We start from the raw sequence: 23918 nt of genomic DNA on the forward strand, positions 1-23918 counted from the left end.
TTCTTAAAGGGGCCAATAATAAAAAAAAAAAAATTATTTTAATTGCTGGGGGCCAGACATTTTCCACATACAGTGGGGAAAAAAAGTATTTAGTCAGCCACCAATTGTGCAAGTTCTCCCACTTAAAAAGATGAGAGAGGCCTGTAATTTTCATCATAGGTACACGTCAACTATGACAGACAAATTGAGAAAAGAAAATCCAGAAAATCACATTGTAGGATTTTTAATGAATTTATTTGCAAATTATGGTGGAAAATAAGTATTTGGTCACCTACAAACAAGCAAGATTTCTGGCTCTCACAGACCTGTAACTTCTTCTTTAAGAGGCTCCTCTGTCCTCCACTCGTTACCTGTATTAATGGCACCTGTTTGAACTTGTTATCAGTATAAAAGACACCTGTCCACAACCTCAAACAGTCACACTCCAAACTCCACTATGGCCAAGACCAAAGAGCTGTCAAAGGACACCAGAAACAAAATTGTAGACCTGCACCAGGCTGGGAAGACTGAATCTGCAATAGGTAAGCAGCTTGGTTTGAAGAAATCAACTGTGGGAGCAATTATTAGGAAATGGAAGACATACAAGACCACTGATAATCTCCCTCGATCTGAGGCTCCACGCAAGATCTCACCCCGTGGGGTCAAAATGATCAAAAATCCCAGAACCACACGGGGGGACCTAGTGAATGACCTGCAGAGAGCTGGGACCAAAGTAACAAAGCCTACCATCAGTAACACACTACGCTGCTAGGGACTCAAAACCTGCAGTGCCAGACGTGTCCCCCTGCTTAAGCCAGTACATGTCCAGGCCCGTCTGAAGTTTGCTAGAGTGCATTTGGATGATCCAGAAGAGGATTGGGAGAATATCATATGGTCAGATGAAACCAAAATATAACTTTTTGGTAAAAACTCAACTCGTCGTGTTTGGAGGACAAAGAATGCTGAGTTGCATCCAAAGAACACCATACCTACTGTGAAGCATGGGGGTGGAAACATCATGCTTTGGGGCTGTTTTTCTGCAAAGGGACCAGGACGACTGATCCGTGTAAAGGAAAGAATGAATGGGGCCATGTATCGTGAGATTTTGAGTGAAAACCTCCTTCCATCAGCAAGGGCATTGAAGATGAAACGTGGCTGGGTCTTTCAGCATGACAATGATCCCAAACACACCGCCCGGGCAACGAAGGAGTGGCTTCGTAAGAAGCATTTCAAGGTCCTGGAGTGGCCTAGCCAGTCTCCAGATCTCAACCCCATAGAAAATCTTTGGAGGGAGTTGAAAGTCCGTGTTGCCCAGCGACAGCCCCAAAACATCACTGCTCTAGAGGAGATCTGCATGGAGGAATGGGCCAAAATACCAGCAACAGTGTGTGAAAACCTTGTGAAGACTTACAGAAAACGTTTGACCTGTGTCATTGCCAACAAAGGGTATATAACAAAGTATTGGGAAACTTTTGTTATTGACCAAATACTTATTTCCCACCATAATTTGCAAATAAATGCATAAAAAATCCTACAATGTGATTTTCTGGATTTTTTTTTCTCATTTTGTCTGTCATAGTTGACGTGTACCTATGATGAAAATTACAGGCCTCTCTCATCTTTTTAAGTGGGAGAACTTGCACAATTGGTGGCTGACTAAATACTTTTTTTCCCCACTGTACGATTATTCATCAGAAGAACTGTATGAAAAAAGATACGCACACACACACACACACCCACCCGTAAAGCCCTTTTCTTAAAATGAAATGTTGCTAAAAGTAATTATGAAAGAAGTGAAGGGCACTCAACCAACGTGAGTCGAGGTGCAACCAAAAAATTTGAAACTATTCAATTCAAAACAACAGCTTCTTAAAAGTAATTGGGTCATTTTAAAATCATCTGAAAACTAAGCATCTCAATAAATAATGCAAAGATACAGCACCAGTCAAAAGTTTGGACACACCTACTCATTCAAGGGTTTTTCTATATTTTTACTATTTTTTACCTTGTAGAATAATAGTGAAGACATCAAAACTATGGAATCATTTAGTAACCAAAAAAGTGTTAAACAAATCAAAATATATTTGAAATTTGAGATTCTTCAAATAGCCACCCTTTGCCTTGATGACAGCTTTGCACACTCTTGGCATTCTCTCAACCAGCTTCACCTGGAATGCTTTTCCCACAGTCTTGAAGGAGTTCCCACATATGCTGAGCACTTGTTGGCTGATTTTCCTTCACTCTGCGGTCCGACTCATCCCAAACCACCTCAATTGGGTTGAGGTCGGGGGATTGTGGAGGCCAGGTCATCTGATGCAGCACTCCATCACTCTCCTTCTTGGTAAAATAGCCCTTACATAGCCTGGAGGTGTGTTGGGTCATTGTCCTGTTGAAAAACAAATGATAGTCCCACTAAGCCCAAACCAGATGGGATGGCGTACCGCTGCAGAATGCTGTGATAGCCACGCTGGTTAAGTGTGCCTTGAATTCTAAATCAATCACAGACAGTGTCACCAGCAAAGCACCCCCACACCATCACATCGCCTCCTCCATGCTTTACGTTGGTAAATACACATGCGGAGATCATCCGTTCACCCACACTGCTTCTCACAAAGACACAGTGGTTGGAACCAAAAATCTCCAATTTGGACCCATACCAAAGGACAGATTTCCACCGGTCTAATGTCCATTGCTTGTGTTTCTTGGCCCAAGCAAGTCTCTTCTTCTTATTGGTGTCCTTTAAAAGTGGTTTCTTTGCAGCAATTCAACCATGAAGGCCTGATTCACACAGTCTATTCTGAACAGTTGATGTTGAGATGTGTCTGTTACTTGAACTCTGTGAAGCATTTATTTGGGCTGCAATTTCTGAGGTTGGTAACTCTAATGAACTTATCCTCTGCAGCAGAGGTAACTCTGGGTCTTCCATTCCTGTGGCGGTCCTCATGGGAGACAGTTTCATCATAGCGCTTGATGGTTTTTGCGACTGCGCTTGAAGAAACTTTCAAAGTTCTTGAAATGTTCCGTATTGACTGACCTTCATGTCTTTAAGTAATGATGGACTGTCGTTTCTCTTTGCTTATTTGAGCTGTTCTTGCCATAATATGGACTTGGTCTTTTACCAAATAGGGCTATCTTCTGTATACCCCCCCCCCCTACCTTGTCACAACACATCTAATTGGCTCAAACGCATTAAGAAGGAAAGAAATTCCACAAATTAACTTTTAAGAATGCACACCTGTTAATTGAAATGCATTCCAGGTGACTACCTCATGAAGCTGGTTGAGAGAATGCCAAAAGTAAGCACACTGCTAATCAGAGGATGCTAATCTCTGAAACCTCTCAAAAAGCCAGACCAAAATAATACAGTTTGCTAGGGTAGCTACAAGTCAAGTAGTACTTGAAGTAGGATACCCACCCCTCACCCATAGACACAAACAAACATTATCAAGAACGCCTAGCTTAAACATCTAAGTTAGCTAGCTAGTTAACTAGCAAGCTAGATTGTTGGTTTATTAAAGCCAAAGAAAGCTAAAATTGTTCATGCATTTAAATTAATAGACAATTAGACGGCTAATGTAGCCATCTAGAGAGGCTAATGTTACTAAGTAGCTAACCATGAGCAAGCAAGCTAGATAACATGTATTGTGTGAATTTAAAACTTGCCCACAGAATTGTCAATTTAAACAAATTTAGCCTATTTATTCAATACTTAATTTAGCCAACATTAGATAGTTAATCAAGAGATTCTTATCTTTGCCTTAACTCGGCAGTCTTGTCCAGATCTACATGACCCTGGTGAGTGACGTGACGCTTGAGACAGGCATATGTAGTTCTGTATGATAGCCACATTAGCAGCTAATTAGCATTTCATTTTGGACGGGTTAAATACAGGCGACTATATTGATAGAAGTCACCTTGTCCGAAAGAAATTTACACGGTTATCTGAACATCACGCCAGGGTAAATCTCCATAAAACACAGCCCTTATTTGAAGTGTTTCTAAAATCCCCTATGGGAAAAATGAATGGAGGAAAAATGATTGGAACCATTTCCGTGTTTGACCTCTAGGTTTTATGGGTATTATGACTCATACTGTGGTACCACTGAGGTATAATAAGAACGAAGTTTACGTATGTAACCACGGTTATGTGAGCTATTGGATCATTCCAATATTGTATCCTTCCACTCGGCAGTAAACATTCCGAGTAAGAATTTAAGAGGTAGCGCCTCGGCTGACCCCCTCAAATAGCTGCCACCGCACTACTCCCACCTTGTGTCCTTTTCGAGGCGCCGTAGATCACTGACCAGAGGATTGGAGTGATCCAATAGCTCACATAACCGTGGTTACATACGTAACCTTCATTGTGTAGCACTATTTTGGATCACTCCAATATGGTATCACAATACCAGATTAATCTGTGAACTAGGCATGGCCAGACAAGAGCAAAATCCTGTAGCTCAGGGCAGTCATGGTTGCTGTGTCCCTCCATCCCCCTCCAGGGAAGTGGAGGCAATACCCAACACGGCCGTCCCAATCTGGTTGGCGGCAGCAACATTGACTTGATAGTACCTAGCAAAAGTGCTAGACAACGCCCAACTGGCCGAGGTGCAAATGTTATCAAGGGGAACTCCTCAGAGCAGGGCCCACGATGTAGCCACTCCTCTAGTAGAATGCGCCACTACAGCAGACGGCAGAGGCCGGCAGGCCGGCCAGCTGATATGCTGCAGTAATAGTGTCCACAATGCAATGTGAGAGTCTCTGTTCGATAGGCTCTTCCCCAGAACACTCTGACCATAACACATGAACAGCTGATCCGACTGTCGTATTGTCGTGTAACGTAAGTGTCCAGTGCCCTCACCGGGCATAGCACACTTGGGGGAAAACCTAGATCACTCGCAGCCGTGGGAGGTGCGGATGCGGACAAATGTAAGGGCCGGTTCACATGCCTGTCAGACAGGACCTTCGGCAAGAAAGAGCGTTTAGGCCGGAGGGTAACACTCCCCTTGTCTACGCCCATTCGGAAACATTCAGCGCTCACTGAAAGAGCATGAAGTTCACTAACTCTTAGTGGAGGTAATGGCCAACAGGAATGCCACCTTTATGGATAGGTGCTTCAAAGATGCTAACCCCAGGGGCTTGAAGGGAGGCCTAGCAAGTGCTGACAGCACCACGTCAAGGTCCCAGTTTGGCACCGAACGGGCCTGCTCTGGATGCAGACGTCTAACTCCCTTCATAAACTTGGAGAGCAATGGGTGGCCATCATCATGGCACGCCTGAAATTGCGGCCAAATACACTCTCAAAGTAGATGCCGCTCTGCCCGCATCAAGTGATGATTGTAAAAAGTGTAAAACCGTTTGTACATCACACGACTCGGGGGCAACATTATGACCCCCACACCAAGTACAGAATATGCCCCACCGCATTTGATATGACGCATTGGTGGAGGAAGCCCTGGCGTTCTGTAACGTGTTTCACCACATTGTCCTGAATGCCAAGACTTGCCCATTAACGCCTCTCAGGGGCCAAGCCCAAAGCTGGAGGCGGCGTGGATCCGGATGCCACGTGGATCCGGATGCCAGTGTCGTTGCCGGCCAATCGTGATCGAAGGTGTCCAAACCCAGAGGGCCTGGAGGGTCCGACATCAAGAAACAGCTGGGACAATGAGTGTTCTCCTGAGATGCAAACAGGTCCACCTGCGCTCTCCCTAACCTTTCCCACAGCTGTAGCACCACCTGAAGGTGTAGACTCCAGTCCCCCTCCGGGGGGCCATTTCTCGAAAGCATGTCCGCTGCCTGGTTCAGGACCCCGGAGATGTGCACTGCCCACAGTGATGCTAAGCGGGTCTGAGCCCACAGCAAGAGCTCCCGAGCTATTTCGTGGAGGTGCTGTGATCTCAATCCCCCCTGGTGATTGATATACACTGTACGCCACTACCGTGGTGTTGTCTGATCTGACCAGAACATGCTTCCCCTCCAAGTAGGGCAGGAACTGTTGGAGTGCCAGGCGAACAACTCTGAGCTCCAGCACATTGATGTGCTCCCCACTCCATGGGTGGCTCCAGCGTCCGCTCGCTGCCATGCCTCTGAACACTGCCTTCCAACCCGCTAACGAGACATCGGTGCACACTAGCTCTCTGCGGTGGACTCTGCTCAGTGTCACTCCCTCCAACAGGAAGGAGTGAGAGTGCCATTTCAACAGTCCTCACACATGCATTTGTCACCGATAGCTGACGATGTCTGTGTCGTCTCTGGTGTAGATTGTGAGAGTTGAACCATCGCTGGAATGGCCTCAGGTGAAGAAGGCCCAGCAGAATCAACAGAGAAGCCGACGTGAGTAGGCCGAGTAACTTCTGGCACTCTAATAGGTAGGCCTGTATCTTCCCCAATCTCACCTGAGGGAGACGTGCTCTCATAAGAGTTGAGTCGATCAACATCCCCTGGAAGACTACCGTCTGTGAGGGAGTCAGGTTGCTCTTCTTCCTGTTTAGGGTGAGGCCCAGGTCTTGAATGTGGTTCAAGATTTTCCTTGTGTCTGATGTGGCTTGCTCTCTTGATTGAGCACACACCAGCCAATTGTCCAGGTAGTTCAGCACTAGAATGCCGTGGGCCACTCCTTCGAAAGCAAACCGGAGGTATTTCCAGTGATCACGATGAAACGGAATGTGGAAGTATGCATCCTTCAGGTTGCGCATGGTGAACCAGTGGCCGCTCGAGATTGCCTGCAACACCCGCGCTGGAAAAAGCATCTTGAACTTGAGCTCCTTTAAACATTTGTTGAGGCCGCGCAGGTCCAGGATAGCTCGAAAGCTGCCGTCCTTTTTTGGAACTATGAAATACGTGGAGTAGAACCCACTTAGCCGTTCTAGCGGCTCTACCTTCCTGATTGTGTCCTTGCTCAGGAGCGAGGCTATCTCCAGCCAGAGCGCCTCCTTCCTCACCCCATCTGCCACTGAGGTGACCCAGATGCCCCTGCAGGGCAGCGGTCGGCATCGGAACTGGAGTTTGTATCCCCCCAGGACTATATCCAGTACCCAGGGTGACTCCACCTGCCTCTTTCAGTTTGCCCTTTGGGTCTGGGAGAGATGGCTGAGGCCGACCGCTAGCACCTCAGGAGGACTGCCGGGGCCCATCCTTCTTAGCCGCGTGCCGCTGCTTGTAAGGGTGGTCACGACGCCTGTCCTTGTGCTGTCGGGATGTAAAACGCCGGTTCACATTTCCCTGCCCCAGCTGTCTCGGCGGGGGAGGAGGGGGGCCAAGACATTGCTGGATTGCCCTTGAGACATCCTGCCGTCTTCCGGCTCCTTCAAGGGGCGGCGTTAGGGAGCGCAGTTGCCAAGAACTCCTGCAAAGTCTCTCTGTCTTTGCACAGTTTTGTAGTCTGCTATATGATGTTGTCGACCCCTGACCCAAAGGTGGAACCTGGCATGAAGGGGAGCTCCAATAATGTTTTCTGAACTGGCGGTGGCAGTTTACACTGTGCCAACCAAAGATGGCGGCATGAAGTCACCACTGAAGCCAAAGCCTTGCCGTTGCCACGTGCCATGTCTGTCTGGAGCATAGTGAGCAGCCTTGACACTTCTGTGGCCTCCTTAATAAGCTCGTCACCACCCCCTGGGAGGCGAGGGATCAGCAGGGCGAGGTAGGAATGCAGCATCTGCGTTTACGAGGCGCGCCATCATCAGATGGGGAGGACTGTACTGTAGCCTTCATCTCCTCCAGGTTTGCTAAGCGCATGCGTTCTCCAAAGGAGGCGCAGTCCAGACAACTATTGGGTTCTCCAACCGCTCTCTGTGTGTGATCTAACCAAGACAGATCATGCAGGCAGAGTGTGCATCCCCCGTGGGCAGGGGTACCCCGCATCTCTCACAATGAAATACCATAATAGCTATGTAGTTTCTCTGGGAAAGTGAAGCCAACAGTGTGATTAATCACACTGTGCAATACTGTAATAGTCTAAATACTACGGACCTACAGTACCAGCCTTAGTCTCATACACTATCTGAAGGAGAGGAGACGTGAACGGGGTGTGAACTGCCTGATCGTGGGGGGAGGGGCAGAGCACACGAACTCACATGTTAGCTCAATCTTAGCTTATAGTGTGGGTTGGCTGTAACTCAGGCCACATTAAAGTTTATTATAAACTGGGTGGTTCGAGCCTTGAATGCTGATTGGCTGAAAGCTGTGGTATATCAGACCGTATACCACGGGTATGAAAAAACATGTATATTTACTGCTCTAATTACGTTGGTAACCCATTTATAATAGCAATAAGGCACCTCAGGTGTTTGTGGTATATTGCCAATATACCATGGCTAAGGGCTGTACCCAGGCATTGTGTCGTGCCTAAGAACAGCCCTTAGACATGGTATATTGGCCATATACCACACCCCCTCTGGCCTTAATGCTTAATTCTACTATACATGGGGGTGTTGGCAGGATGTAAGGAGTGTGCTTAGTCCTGCAGTGTTCCGCTCTCATTAAGTTAGCTACTGCATAGCTCGTTCACCGTGGAACACACAAGAGTCTAGGCAAGATCGCTGCGCCCTGTGAGAAATAAGCGTGGTGTGCCTAGCGACACATGACTCATCCTCCGGGAGAACTGCAAGCCCTCCGGCGCTAAACGTACACAGACTCCTGATCTTGCGGGGTTAGGCGCGGTCCCCGAGCCCGAAGGCTAAAACGAGATTGCACAAGCCAAACCGAGTGGGGGGACAGCAGAGCACCCAGGTGGAGAGGCTTGCTAGCTAGCTGCTCCAAGCTATTTAATAGCTGCGGGTATACTTCTGCGCTTATACACCCTAGCGAGTATACTTCTGCGCTTATACACCCTAACAAGAGCTCTTACCAAACGAATCCTCTCTGAAATGAGCCGAGACGAGGTGGGAGTAGTGCGGCGGCAGCTATTTAAGGGGGTCAGCCGCAGCACTACACAGGTACACGGGACTGATCTGAAATTCTTACTCGAAATGTATCCTGCCGAGTGGAAGGATAACATATTGGAATTATCCAATATAGTGCTACATAACGTGTGGTACTAGGCATTAATTCAATTTTCCCTTTTTTGTATCACCAAGTATAATGGATTGTACAGCAGGTGGCGGCATGCACCTCTTACTTTTGTTTGCGGTCTGCCATAATACTGAAGAAGAAGAGATTCATTCATGAATTGTTGCTAGGGGAAAAGTGCATCATTTCAGCACCTCCACCGTAGACGAGGCGTGCAATCCGCCCATCCTGTAACCACCCAATGAAATAATTACAGTGGCCCGTCACTAGGCAGTATAACGTGTGGCTGGCCAATGATCTTTTTGTTGGCCTAGAAGGGCGCAGGGAGCTGAAGGTAACCGAGTGGCAGCGATCGAGTCCGGGGGAAATCTGTCACGGAGTCACCGTGAAAAACACTAACAGCCACAAAATGCCGAATAAAACTAAAAAGGAAAAGGTAACGTACTGATCGCAACATAATGGTAACAATCCAAATATTGTTGGCAAATATTCAGAGGAAGCAGACCGTATCTCGTGATTGTATTCTAATACGCCAATGTTGTATTATTATCGTAAGGCCTAGCAGAGCAGATGCATTTCCAGACTATGCAAAGGCACAGCAGCCAACAACATAAATATGTGATCTTATCATTGTTTACATTACCCTGTATATTACATTCTTAGAAAATTGATTTAATGGATTTGATAACGATAGACTAGCCCATTTAAATATACGGTAAATGTTATTAAACGTTAACGTTATACCGTCTTCACGAAGCTGTCTGCCGCCTGAGGGGATTTTGCCGATGCTGCCCATATGCTCTGTCTAAACGCAAATGCGCGATACAGTTAAAATACAAATGAGACACAGTTTAGAAAAGTTGCACCCAACTGTATTTTGAGAAGCACAGGAAATGTGGAATGTCCCAATGGAATTGTGAGCGCAAGGTGAGAGGATGTCATAGCTGAGGCGGTGTGAAAAAAAACAGCTGCAACTTTGCTAAACTCCACACAATATATGTATCTTTTGTATTTTAAAGATTCGTTCTCGCTTATATGAATGTTAAATTCCAAAGGTTTCCCTAACCGTATCGGAAGTGAGGTGTAATTTAAATTTAGACAAAGTGTTGGGATTGTAGTTCACAGATTGTAAAACAGATATGTGATAACTATGTTAGGTTAGTTTATAGAAAACGCCGCAATAGATGTTTCAACTAACCTGCTCTTGGCGATACTGTATTGGTTCTCGATTCGGGGGGAAATGTATGTTATAAATGTCTGTGTCCAGTTGCAGGTGGTTCTACAAAAACCAGACACAACTCAAAGATATGAAATCCATGTTTTGTACGGCGCGAGGAGGTTCCTTGCAATTTAGCTACCGCACATTTAGGATTTTCCAGCATCTTTGCAGGAACTAGTCTTTCTATGAGAAGCGGCCACATGTAGATAACAGTGCATCACACAGTGTGACCAAAACAAAGATCTACAAGAGGCATTACTCACTCGATACAAAACATGGATTTAATACCTTTGAGGTTTGTCTGGTTTTTGTAGAACCACCTGCAACTGGACACGGACATTTTATAAGATACCTTTTTCCCGAATCGAGAACGAAGACTATCGCCAAGAGCATGTACATTGAAACATCTATGGCAGCTTTGTGTATAAACTAACCTGTAACGACCAGTAATGCAAACATAGTTATCACATATCTGGCATACAATATGTAGCTATTCATGAGGGAGCCAGCTGTGATCAGTAGCCTACCATCAGCTGACAACCCAAGGAGGGCCGGCTGTAAACTGGGTATACCCCACTTGGATTCTCGAGAGCTACCGATATACTAGCCAATACAGCAACAATTCGTTTTAACTTTTAAATTATTTATATTCTCAAATCTGTTTCTGTCGTAAAATAATGTTTATTTTTAGTGATGAATGTGTTGTCAGACTCTTGTCACAATATGTCAAATAGCTTGCTACAATGTTTTAATATCGGCTTGTGCTTAATCGTTGCCTGACCAGACTGTAATTGCTGTGTTTTTCCACTAAGGGGGCATTCAAGTCTAGTTCCTTACAGTCTGTCTTACATATGCGACAGTCATGGCCACAAGAATGCATTCTAACAGTTTTGTTTTAAGGTAGCGCAATTACGGTAATTGTAGCCACCCTACCAACGGGGCCTGTTTAACCACGGAAATTAAATCTCTGTGCTGTGTACAATAACTCCATAGAACAGAGGATGTGAGTTGTGTATGGTCCCACATCAATTGTCTTCTTCTTTGTAAATACAGTAAGATAACTATGGCTTGTTGTCATTCACAGGAACCAACCAAATCTGCCAAAAGCAGCGCAAAAAACAGTAATGCCACTAGTGGGAAAGACACAGGAACTGAAAATGCAGATGAGGTAAGATATTATTTGATTAACATCCAAATGGTTCTTTGACAGTATTAATTTTTTCATTTGTAGCCTGCAGTTTATTTGTTAAGATGAATTTATCAAAGATTTGTTTATCTGTCAACTTATAATTAGGGTTTATTTTGAGGTATTATAAACGGTCTATTGCATCAGGGGCCTATGCATGCACCCAAGGTAATTTTATTTGACACGCTATTTCCTGTTTCTTAATCTTGTTTCTTGTCTTCAATGCTACATAGATAATATTGCATCAGTGTCAATATTTTTCCTTGGTCTTGGTTAGGCCAACATAACGGAGAGGAGCTAAACATAATGTTAGGCCTTTGCATAATGGCACATGGCCGATGTCTGTTCTGCCATATATAGCTGCTAGTTGAGTTCACAGTTGAGTTCCTTGGGATTATTGTTAAGGGGGACCATTTTATTATGGTGCTTCTGTTGGATCCAGACTCCAGCTCTTTTATCAGGAAGGGAGCGACTGTCCTCTGTGTACAGACATCGCTGTATGCAGCTGAGCTCTTTGCATAGACCGCCATAGAGGCAGTAACTTCTCCCTCGTTTACGGCCAAATAAAGTGTCCTTCTATCAAAGTAGAATTAGAACTGCATATTTAAAATAGTGTTTTTTGACAAATCTAAATAAATCTTATTTTGTTGTGGTTAGCCAACACGTTCTGAGATGGAAAAACTGTGCAGAAGAGGCCGTGCAAGTTCAGGTATCTCAGAATATAATTGATCTGACTGTTTATATCTGATTTGGTATAGCCATATCAATAAGATCATTAATCTTTGTAGATGAGAAACACTGACCGGTTTGCCTCTGATAAGTGTTTCAAATGGCCTTGCACTCAGTGTGCAACCGATTGCTGTTGTGACAGCAGGTTTCTAGGATATAGTGCTCACAGATAACTCCTAGATAAAAATGTAGGCACATACCTTATGGCCACCTGGCTCCCAACAGAAACAAATGTAGCTGTTATAGTTTCAACTAGATACAGTGGCTTCGGAAAGTATTCAGACCCCTTTACTTTTTCCACATTTTGTTACATTACAGCCTTTTTCTAAAATTGATTACATTTTTTTTTTACCTTCATCAATCTACACTCAATACCCATAATGACAAAGCAAAAACAGGTTTTTAGAAATGTTTGCAAATAATACCGGAAATATCACATTTACATAAGTATTCAGACCCTTGACTGAGTACTTTGTTGAAGCACCTTTGGCAGCGATTACGGCCTCCAGTCTTCTTGGGTATGACGCTACAAGCTTGGCACACCTGTATTTGGGGAGTTTCTCCCATTCTTCTCTGCAGATCCCCTCAAGCTCTGTCAGGTTGGATGGGGAGCTTTGCTGCACAGCTATTCTCAGTTCTCTCCAGAGATGTTCGATCGAGTTCAAGTCCGGGCTCTGGCTGGGCCACTCAAGGACATTCAGAGACTTGTCCCGAAGCCACTCCTGCGTTGTCTTGGCTGTGTGCTTATGGTTGTTGTCCTGTTGGAAGGTGAACCTTCGCCCCAGTCTGAGGTCCTGAGCGCTCTGGAGCAGGTTTTCATCAAGGATCTCTCTGTACTTTGCTCTGTTCATCTTTCCCTCGATCCTGACTAGTCTCCCAGTCCCTGCCGCTGAAAAACATCCCCACAACATGATGCTGCTGCCACCACCATGCTTCACCGTAGGGATGGTGCCAGGTTTCCACCAGATGTGACGCTTGGCATTCAGGCCAAAGAGTTCAATCTTGGTTTCATCAGACCAGATAATCTTGTTTCTCATGGTCTGAGAGTCTTTATGTACCTTTTGGCAAACTCCAAGCGGGCTGTCGTGTGCCTTTTACTGAGGAATGGCTTCCGTCTGGCCACTCTACCATAAAGGCCTGATTGGTGGAGTGCTGCAGAGATGGTTGTCCTTCTTGACATTTCTCCCATCTCCACAGAGGAACTCTGGAGCTCTGTCAGAGTGACCATCGGGTTCTTGGTCACCTCCCTGACCAAGGCCCTTCTCCACCGATTGTTCAGTTGGGCTGGGCGGCCAGCTCTAGGAAGAGGCCACTGTGTTCTTGGGGACCTTCAATGCTGCAGACATTTTTTGGTACCCTTCCCCAGATCTGTGACTCGACACAATCCTGTCTCTGAGCTTTTCTTCGACCTCATTGCTTGTTATATAGACAGGTGTGTGCCTTTCCAAATCATGTCCAATCAATTGAATTTACCACAGGTGTACTCAAATCTAGTTGAAGAAGCCTCTCAAGGATGATCAATTTAAACAGGATGCACCTGAGCTCAATTTCAAGTCTCATAGCAAAGGGTCTGAATACTAATGTAAATAAGGTATTTCTGTTTTTATTTTTAATACATTTGCTAACATTTTTTAAACTGTTTTTGCTTTGTCATTATGGGGTATTGTGTGTAGATTGCTGAGGATTTTTATTTATTTAATCCATTTTAGAATAAGGCTGTAACATAACAAAATGTGGGAAAAGTCAAGGGGTCTGAATAATTTCTGAAGGCACTGTATATTCCTTTGATCTTGCAGTGTTTTTAAAAATCATTCTTTCTCAGTGCAGCACTAACACACCATATAATTTCAATCACTTTCTGACCGCACCTCTTTTGATCTGAATTAAAACTTCTGTACATGTTTGCCCATGGTAGAACTGGTCAGAAAGTGACCTGAATGACAAAACATTCAGGACATAGAGGTGCTCAAATTTGACCCATTTTGCATACCGCACCCTACCATGAGATCAGGGTTTCCGTTATGAAAATGTGGCACAGGACATTTGACTGGCAGCATTTTAATTTACCGGACATTTGAAAAATGTACCGGACCCATATGCATTGGGTGCGTAACCTGATTAGGCCGTCCACCCACGCCGCTCAGAATGACAGAAATCACATTTAGATTATTGTAATTAATCTTAACAGAACATGCAAATTGAGAATGCAATGACGTGTGTCCTTACCATGCACTTTGAAGATGTTAGAATAACTGTCCACATTACATTTTCCTCAGCCAACAAGACGAGTAACGAACAGCATAATCACTAACCTATGCGTAGGCGACGCGTGAGTTTCAAGTTTGGGGAAGCAAATATTCACCATAAAAATGTACCTTTATAATAAAACATTCCATGCATCATCGGATTTGCAGACTTATTTAAGTTAGCCTACTATTCCTAATGTGATGAGTAGATTGGATAGTCATCATTTAGGCTAATAATATAACTAAATCGCCAAAAAGACTGTTCATGGCTGAGCGCGTATAGCGAAGAGGCCTGGGCTGTTGGCTATATCCGATACGTTTCTTCTTTCTTTGCACAGGAAAAACATATTTCATGCAATTCTATTACACTATTTGACTGGAGACATTAGCATAATCTTTTTTAATAAGACAAATTACAGGGTAGCCTACTTTGCTGACACTGACAACAGATCAATAAAAACAATGCTGTCCATATAATAGGCCTACGAGTAGGGGAGACACAAATAGAATATGACGTCCATCTAAACTGGAGGAAGAGATTATTGTCCAAAAACAAACTTTTAAGTGACACTGACCCAACAATGATAAAGAGTGAATATGCACAGTGCGCACTCACCGGGGATATGGCCGATACTCTCCGCTGGTGCCAGTAAGATAGGTTATAGGCCCAATTTAAGTTGAGAATTTTGATAACTAAAAGACAGCTTAGTATTTTCATTGTCTTCTCTTTACAACAATAGCCATTTGCTTTCCAAACTATGTTTTCCTGCGATTTAATTGAGAGGTTTGTATCACAACTAAAGTTGCCAAATAACTTCTTAAAATGAAGCACATTAATCCGCTTTACAACAGGTGTAGAGCCTAACTGGCATTCATACGCAGCGCGTGAGTTTCAAGTTTGGGGAACATAATTTTCACCATAAAAATGCACCTTTTTATAATAAAAGCATTACATGCATAATCGCATTTGCGGTCACTTTTGAGAATGATTATTTCCTGCTAATGGAACATTCGCGCTTATACAGTGGCTTGCGAAAGTATTCACCCACCTTGGCATTTTTCCTATTTTGTTGCCTTACAACCTGGAATTAAAATGGATTTTTTGGGGGTTTGTATCATTTGATTTACACAACATGCCTACCACTTTGAAGATGCAAAATATCTTTCTCCCCTCTCTCTCCAGATGACATCCTGCGACTAGTGAGGTCTGGCCGCACGACAACCTGCCTGCTCGACCCCATCCCCTCCTCCCTTCTCCAGATCATCTCTGGAGACCTTCTCCCATTCCTCACTTCCCTCAGCTGCATCCCCTCTGACTTCAAAATGGCCAGAGTTGCTTCCCTCCTCAAGAAACCAACATTCGACTCATCTGACTTCAAAAACTATAGACCTGTTTTTCTTTTCTTTCCAAAACACTTGAGCGTGCTGTCTTTGATCAACTTTCTCATTATCTCTCTCAGAACGAACTTCATGACCCTAACCAGTCAGGCTTCAAGACGGGTCACTCAACCAAGATTGCTCTTCTGTATGTCACGGAGACTCTCCGCACTGCCAAAGCTGACTCTCTCTCCTCTGTTCTCATCCTCCTAGATCTATCAGCTGCCTTCGACTCCGTGAACCATCAGATCCTCCTCTCCACCCTCTCAGGGCTGGGCGTCTCAGGCTCTGCACACTCTTGGATTGCATCCTACCTGGCAGGCCGCTCCTACCAGGTGACGTGGAGAGGATCTATGTCTGCTCCAAGTACTCTCACTGCAGGTGTCCTCCAGGGCTCGCTTCTAGCCCCTCTTCTCTCTATACACCAAGTCACTCGGCTCGTCATTTCCTCACATGGTCTCTCCTATCATTGCTATGCGGAAGACACTCAACTACTTTTCTCCTTCCCTTCTTCTGACACCCAGGTGGCGACACGCATCTCTGCGTGCCTGGCAGATATCTCAACTTGGATGTAGGCCCACCACCTCAAGCTCAACCTCGACAAGATGGAACTGCTCTTCCTCCCGGGGAAGGCCTGCCCGCTCAAAGACCTCTCCATCACGGTTGACAACTCCACAGTGTCGCCCTGCCAGAGTGAAAATAACCTTGGCGTGACCCTGGACAAACAGGGGCGTTCTCTGCAAACATCAAAGCAGTGACCCGCTCCTGCAGGTTCATGCTCTACCCATTCAGCGTTGTTCACACCCTCTAAAGCCCCACCCATCTCTTTGAGGATTCACAGTGTAGTAAACAACCAAAGATTTCAAGACTAAAAGTGGTGAAAGTAGTAGTAAAAATACACTTTATATAGTCCTTGGCCTATATCCTAATCTGACTTTGGTGCAGGTCATGTTGTTCTTCACATTACTGTCTCTGGTAAACACACTATATCAAATAAAATCTAAGTTTATTTGTCACATGCACAGGATACAGAAGGTGTAAACGGTACAGTGAAATATTTACTTGCATAGTGGAGTCTTTTGTTTAAACATGTAGCTAACTAACAATGAACCATAATCCCAACTCTAATGCCGTGTTCAAAACAACTGGGAACTCTGAAAAGAAACTAGCTCCAACTGGGAAAAATCACTTTGAACTGTCATCCAACCTCGTATTTTTCATAGTTTTTCAGTTCTTCATGATATCTATTTTTAAAAGCCGCGATAGACAGGATTATCCACACATACTGAGCAGCTCACGTTATAGACAGAAGCATGCTACAATGCAGACCTATCTTAAATTAATCTGTCAGCATGTCCAACCCATCCATTATCTCAGCCAATCATGGCTAGCGGGAAGGTTCCTGTATTTTCCGTGGCTAAACCAACTAGGCTCGTAATTTTAACAATTGTATTCGTAATTACAGATGGCATACAAGTTTGTTATTAAGGCACATGAAAGTTCACATGTTCCAGAAGGCATTTCTGCCAAAAAACGCATTTTGATAAATAAATAAAATGTTCAAATGCCTCTCCTGTGAAACGGCTCACATATATACTTCCATTAATTCTTTCAACTGGTACTGGGGGACCTTCAGATGAGTGTTCGTGAGAGTCTCACCTTTACACGGGGGCCCCGTGTAGCTCAGTTGGTAGAGCATGGCGCTTGCAACGCCAGGGTTGTGGGTTCGTTTCCCACGGGGGGCCAGTATGAAAATGTATGCACTCACTAACTGTAAGTCGCTCTGGATAAGAGCGTCTGCTAAATGACTAAAATGTAAATGTACACAGAGGGGTCATATTAGTGTGTAGCCCAAACTGTTCAGATGCTACAGACAGAAGTTGGCAGATCGGCTGTACCGACTTCAGACGAGTCACAAGACGCTTGTGGGAAAAACGGAGAACACCATCGTGTTCGTGAGAGTCTCGTCTTTCCATAGAGGGGTCATAATAATTTGTAGGCTATACCGCTCGGACGCTACAAAATCCTTTGTGAGAAGACCGATTTTTGGGATGTCTCATGATCTGACAAACACTGCTCTAGCTCTGTCACCTTTCACCGCAGATGCGGAAGTGTTTCATAGGCGCATGTGGTGGATTGAGACGCATCCAATGCAAAAAAACATATCTTTAGCTTAAATTGACAGATTTTTATGGGGATTTTTGTAATGCTAATTAGATTTCCGTGGGGGTGCGGACATCGATCTTGGGGGGTTAAGGCAAGGGGAAGCTAATGATCCTCTGTGGCCAAATCATGCTTTGGTAGCCTATTTTGAATGATTTAATTTATGTATCGACAGTAGTAGGCTAATTAGCTTAGCTACCCCTAACCTTATGGACACGCCGCCTATATCAATCTACTAATATGTAGAAACTTTCAGGTTTCAAACAATGAAGTAGCTAGGCCTATATGTTTTCAAAATGCATACTGCCTCCAGCTCATTGCAAAGTGGTGTGTAACGCGCTGATGATGCCTGTCTTCCGTTGCCTATGCATTTGAATGGTGAATGGGAAGCGCACTTCAATTACCAGTTGAGAAATAAAAATAGTAGCTCTTTTTAATTGTGGCCCAAAAACTATTTTTAACACACGATTGCATTTAGAATTGTTGTGCAATGATTGGGCTTAGAAAAGCTCTGTCTGACAGATTTTCCCCTCAAATGCTCTGTATCTGTATAATGTGCACGTGTGATAAATAAGCTGCATAACGAATATGCACACGCTCCAATTTAATTCCACTAAATTATGCAAATTACCCATGGACCGAAAAGCATGGCCGGTCAAATGTATTTACATCAACTGGTATTTCCATCAATGAATAGACTAAAAAGCATTATACTGAACAAAAATATAAACGCATCATGCAACAATTTGAAAGATTTTACTGAGTTACAGTTCATATAAGGAAATCAGTCAATTGAAATAAATTAATTTGGCCCTAATCTATGGATTTCACATGACTGTGCAGGGGCGCAGCCATGGTTTGGCCTGGTGGGCCTGGGAGGGTATAGGCCCACCCACTTGGGAGCCAGGCCCAGCCAATCAGAATGAGTTTTTCCCCACAAAAGGGCTCTATTACAGATTCTCTAAAATGACGTTGGAGGCGGCTTATTGTAGAGAAATGTAACATTACATTTTCTGGAAACAGCGCTGGTGCAGTCAGCATGCCACTTGCATGCTCCCTCAACTTCAACATCTGTGGCATTGTGTTGCATGACAAAACTGCACATTTTAGTGGCCTTTTGTCCCCAGCACAAGGTGCACCTGTGTAATGATCATGCTGTTTAATCAGCTTCTTGAGATGCCACACCTGTCAGGTGGATGGATTATCTTGGCAAAGGAGAAATGCTCACTAACAGGGATGTAAACAAATTTGTGCACAAAATTTGAGAGAATTAAACTTTTTGTGCATATGGAACATTTCTGGGATCTTTTATTTCAGCTCATTAAACATTGGAGCAGCACTTTACATGTTGTGTTTATATTTTTGTTCAGTGTGTTTTGCAATGGGATATTTTTTTCTTCTCCCAGACGATTGGCCAGTACCAATTTTATTATGGCCAAAAGCCGGCTATTACCGGCTAAATGAAACACTGCATGAGATGTCCATGTCATCATTACTGAAAAATATAAAACGGTTGAGTTTGATATAATTTAAACGCTTACAAACAGCGTTGTCAAACTATTTGATAATTTATTAAAACATTTATTTTTAAGTTAATTGCCTTTATCTTAACACGCGTAAACTCTGTTTTTTTTTCATGTTCATATGTTGTATCTTAGACCCCATTTTACATCTGAGGTGTTTGTTTGTGTTGTGCTTGCCATCGGTTGAGACAGCATACTCTTGAATACAGGGTGGGTCTCATGTTTTGGCTGATAAATGTACTAAAATGTGAATACATTTGAAATTCCAACTTTCAAATGGTACCACAAAGATGGTTGGAGGTCCACACATCAGAGAATGTTGACTTGAGTGGGAATATACGTGCATTCGGAAAGTATTCAGACCCCTTGACTTTTCCACATTTTGTTACGTTACAGCCTTATTCTAAAATGGGTTAAATAAATACAAATCCTCATCAATCTACACACAATACCCCATAATAACAAAGCCAAAACAGGTTTTTAGAAATTTTAGCAAATTTATAACAAAGAAAAAACTGAAATACCTTATTACATAAGTATTCAGACCCTTTGCTTGGAGACTTGAAATTGAGCTCAGTTGCATCCTGTTTCCATTGATCATCCTTGAGATGTTTCTACAAATTGATTGGAGACCACCTGTGGTTAATTCAATTGATTGGACATGATTTGGAAAGGCACACACCTGTCTATATAAGGTCCCACAGTTGGCAGTTCATGTCAGAGCAAAAACCAAGCCATGAGGTCAACGGAATTGTCTGAAGAACTCCGAGAGGATTGTGTCGAGGCACAGATCTGGGGAAGGGTACCAAAAAATGTCTGCAGAATTGAAAGTCCCCAAGAACACAGTGGCCTCCATCATTCTTAAATGGAAGAAGTTTAGAGCCACCAAGACTCTCGGGGGAGAAGGGCCTTGGCCAGGGAGGTGAACAAGAACCCAATGGTCACTCTGACAGAGCTCCAGAGTCCCTCTGTGGAGATGGGAGGACCTTCCAGAAGGACAACCACCTCTGCAGCACTCCACCAATCAGGCCTTTATGGTAGTGGCCAGACGGAAGCCACTCCTCAGTAAAAGGCACATGACAGCCCGCTTTGAGTTTGCCAAAGGGCACCTAAAGGACTTTGAACATGAGAAACAAGATTCTCTGGTCTGATGAAACCAAGATTGAACTCTTTGGCCTGAATGCCAAGCTTCACGTCTGGAAGAAACCTGGCACCATTGTTACGGTGAAGCATGGTGGTGGCAGCATCATGCTGTGGGGATGTTTTTCAGAGTCAGGGACTGGGAGACTAGTCAGGATCGAGGGAAATATGAATGGCGCAAAGTACAGAAAGATCCTTGACGAAAACCTGCTCCAGAACGCTCAGGACCTCAGACGGGGGCGAAGATTCACCTTCCAACAGGACAACGGCCCTAAGCACACAGCCAAAACAACGCAGGAGTGGCTTCGGGACAAGTCTCTGTATGTCCTTGAGTGGCCCAGCCAGAGCCTGGACTTGAACCCAATCGTACATCTCTGGAGAGACCTGAAAATAGCTGTGCAGCGATGCTCCCCAAAGAACCTGACAAAGCTTTAGAGGATCTGCAGAGAAGAATGGGAGAAACTCCCCAAACGCAGGTGTGCCAAGCTTGTAGCGTCATACCCAAGAAGACTCGAGGCTGTAATCGCTTTCAAAGGTGCTTCAACAAAATACTGAGTAAAGGGTCTGAATACTTATGTAAATGTGATATTTCAGTGTTTTATTTTTAGTAAATGTGCAAACATTTCTAAAAACCTGTTTTTGCTTTGTCATTATGGGGTATTGTGTGTAGATTGATGAGGAAAAAAAGTTTTTAATCCATTTTAGAATAAGGCTGTAACGTAACAAAGTGTCAAAAGGTCTGAATACTTTCCGAATAAACTGTACATTTCTATAAATTAAATTGTCAATCTTCCGTAGGAAACCTATTAAAATCATAGAAATATAGATAATAGAATATACATTCCCATTCAAGTTGACATTTGGCAGTATTTGGAAGTTAAAGATCCCATTTAAATGTCAATGGTGTACTAGTTAAGTTGCATGGGCCTGAAGGGATAGGTTCATTGAATTCTATTTGTATGATTGAAATGACACCCACCCTGTATTCAAGAGTACGCTGTGACTCAACCGATGACGGGCACAACACAAACACTACAGATTATGTAAAATAGGGTCTAAGCTACAACATTTGTGAAAATGTGGACGTGTTTTTAGATAGTTGATGTTAAAGCTTAAAAAATGGCATTGTTTAATTTAAAGAATGTTTTCAAGAAATCATAGAATAGTTTGATAAACCTGTTTTGTAAGCTTTCAAATTATATCAAACTCAACCGTTTTATCTTTTTCAGTGATGAAGACATGGGTGTCTCATGGTGGGGTGGGGTATGCAAAATGAACCAACTTTGAGCACTTCTTATCTCCTGAATGTTATGTCATTGAGTTCCTCAGTCACTTTCTGACCACTTCCCATGGGCAAACATGTATGAAAGGTTTTGTTCCAATAAAAAGGGGTGCAGTCAGAAAGTGATTGCAATCATATGGAACGACCCACACCTGATTGAACTAATCAACTGCCTGATTCAACTAATCCAGGGCTTAGTGATTAGTTGATAAGTTGTCATGTGTTAGTGCTCGGTTAGAAGAAAAATGTGAGCACAAACTTGGGTCCGCAGGAAAAGGTTGAAAAACACGGATGTATAGTATAAGCAAGGACTCTATGTGTTGTATCACCATGTCCTGCAACTCTACACCTCATTAACATTGGCTAGACACGATACCCTCCATTAGTCGCTGTGGTTTGTTAACCTCTCGCATAAGCATTAGCGTGCGTACCTTAACAAACGATAGCGTTTGCGCTCTCAAAACATCCCTCAGTCCAGAGAGCGGTATTGATGACAGGAAACACAGGGCGCTTAGGGTTTGACGTTGCCTGGTGTGAAAGGCTATTGATTGGGTCTATTTTGAGACCGGCTCAGTCATGCAAACCCGCCTATTCAGGCCATTTCTCCCATGCCTTGGGCAAGTGCCAACCTGTGTCTGATTGGTATAGTCCATAACAAACACCATCACTACCCAGATTTTCAAAAACATGCCCATGCACTGCATCCAGACTTTGCATTCTCAAACATATACTGTATGCAATGATAAAGGCTGGGACTACAGTTTAGAAAGCAACCTTTTTCCATTTCCTTTCCGTATGGATCATTGATATTGATAGGTGAATGCCATAGTGAAAACGTATCCAGTAGCTCCACCTGTCAAAAGGTAATGCGAGTAAGGAGCTGAGGAAAGGATGCCATGTTGGAGTATTGGAAGACAGACCCAGTGCTTATACCATTATCGTTGTATTTGCTATTTAGAATTTCTCTCTACATATCTATCTGGTCATGATAGCGATAAATCAATGATGGCAAGATAAAATCAATAGATGTAGGCCTAAATGAAACACAGTTGTAATTGAAAATGATAAATCAGGCTTAATTGCCATACTTTATGATCTTTGCAGGCCAATATATAACAGGTATTGCTCAGTTGGATAGGTATTTTACACTGTCTGAGGATGAATATGAAGAACTCCCCTTCGAGGGTGGTGTTATTATTCACTTCTGGATTGATCCGTTCCCATGGTCTCGTAAGAAGGGGGAAGCCGTTTCAGAAGCTAATCAATCGTACAGATCCTGTTACTTTACTTCAATGAGAGTATTGCAGTTGCTTGAGTAACGTTACCTGCACCTTTTTACAGTACTTTAACTTTTTTTATTTATACCCAGACCTTTCGAATGGAGTGCCATTTGACACAACTTTGAGACCCCTTTTACCTTCAACTTGCTGATGTTACTCCTGAATGGTGGCCAGTGTTACTCATGCATAATCAAGTCCAAATAAAGTACAAAGATGTGGCTGTCTACTTGATTCTGGACCTTAGTCAGTCAGCATGGACCACATGAGAGCAGTAAACCTATTTACAAGAGCACCTGCATATCCAATGACAAGCTTATTCAAGAACAATGATATGCAAATAGAGAATTTGAGGTTAGCATAGAAATTCCCAAGACACATTATCAGGGCCTAAAATCAATTCCCAAGACGCATTATCAGGGCCTAAAATTAACACCTGCCACCAGCCAGATGCGGGTTGATTTTGGTATTGTCGGGTAAGATGTCTATTTCACCAGCCACGTTGGCGGGTGGTCAGGGCTCCACAGTGTGAGTATATCACAAGCATTTGTTAATAAAAACAGTCAAGTATGATCACATTTTATAGTAAAATAAATGCTGCAGTAGCTGTTTTCAAAGTATTTCTGCCATTTAGTTTCATAACTGGTAAATTAATCGCACAAAGTCATTGAACAAGAATCCTATATAGCCTATTCCACCTCCAAGTGCAACACTCCCTGGCTGCGTGCTGTGCGCACGTGAAGAGCTGAGTGAAAGATTAATTTTTAGAAGTGCTGCGCAGAGGCATAAAA

At 43.7% G+C, this 23918-nt stretch overlaps 1 protein-coding gene across 2 annotated transcripts in view; it reads left to right on the forward strand.

Moving 5' to 3' along the window:
- Window positions 1–9318: 9318 nt before the first annotated feature.
- The window catches only part of LOC311150248 (serine/threonine-protein phosphatase 2A 56 kDa regulatory subunit delta isoform-like), a 49661-nt gene continuing 35061 nt past the window's right edge, over window positions 9319–23918 (forward strand). For both annotated transcript variants that reach the window (XM_084187625.1, XM_084187626.1), the window contains exons 1-2: window positions 9319–9421; window positions 11289–11372. In XM_084187625.1, coding sequence (XP_084043751.1) covers window positions 9395–9421; window positions 11289–11372 — 111 coding nt within the window. In that variant the 5' untranslated portion in view covers window positions 9319–9394. The remainder of the gene's footprint in view (window positions 9422–11288; window positions 11373–23918) is intronic.

This window comes from Coregonus lavaretus (assembly GCF_964263955.1).
Source record: "Coregonus lavaretus genome assembly, chromosome: 1".
Taxonomy (NCBI): domain Eukaryota; kingdom Metazoa; phylum Chordata; class Actinopteri; order Salmoniformes; family Salmonidae; genus Coregonus; species Coregonus lavaretus.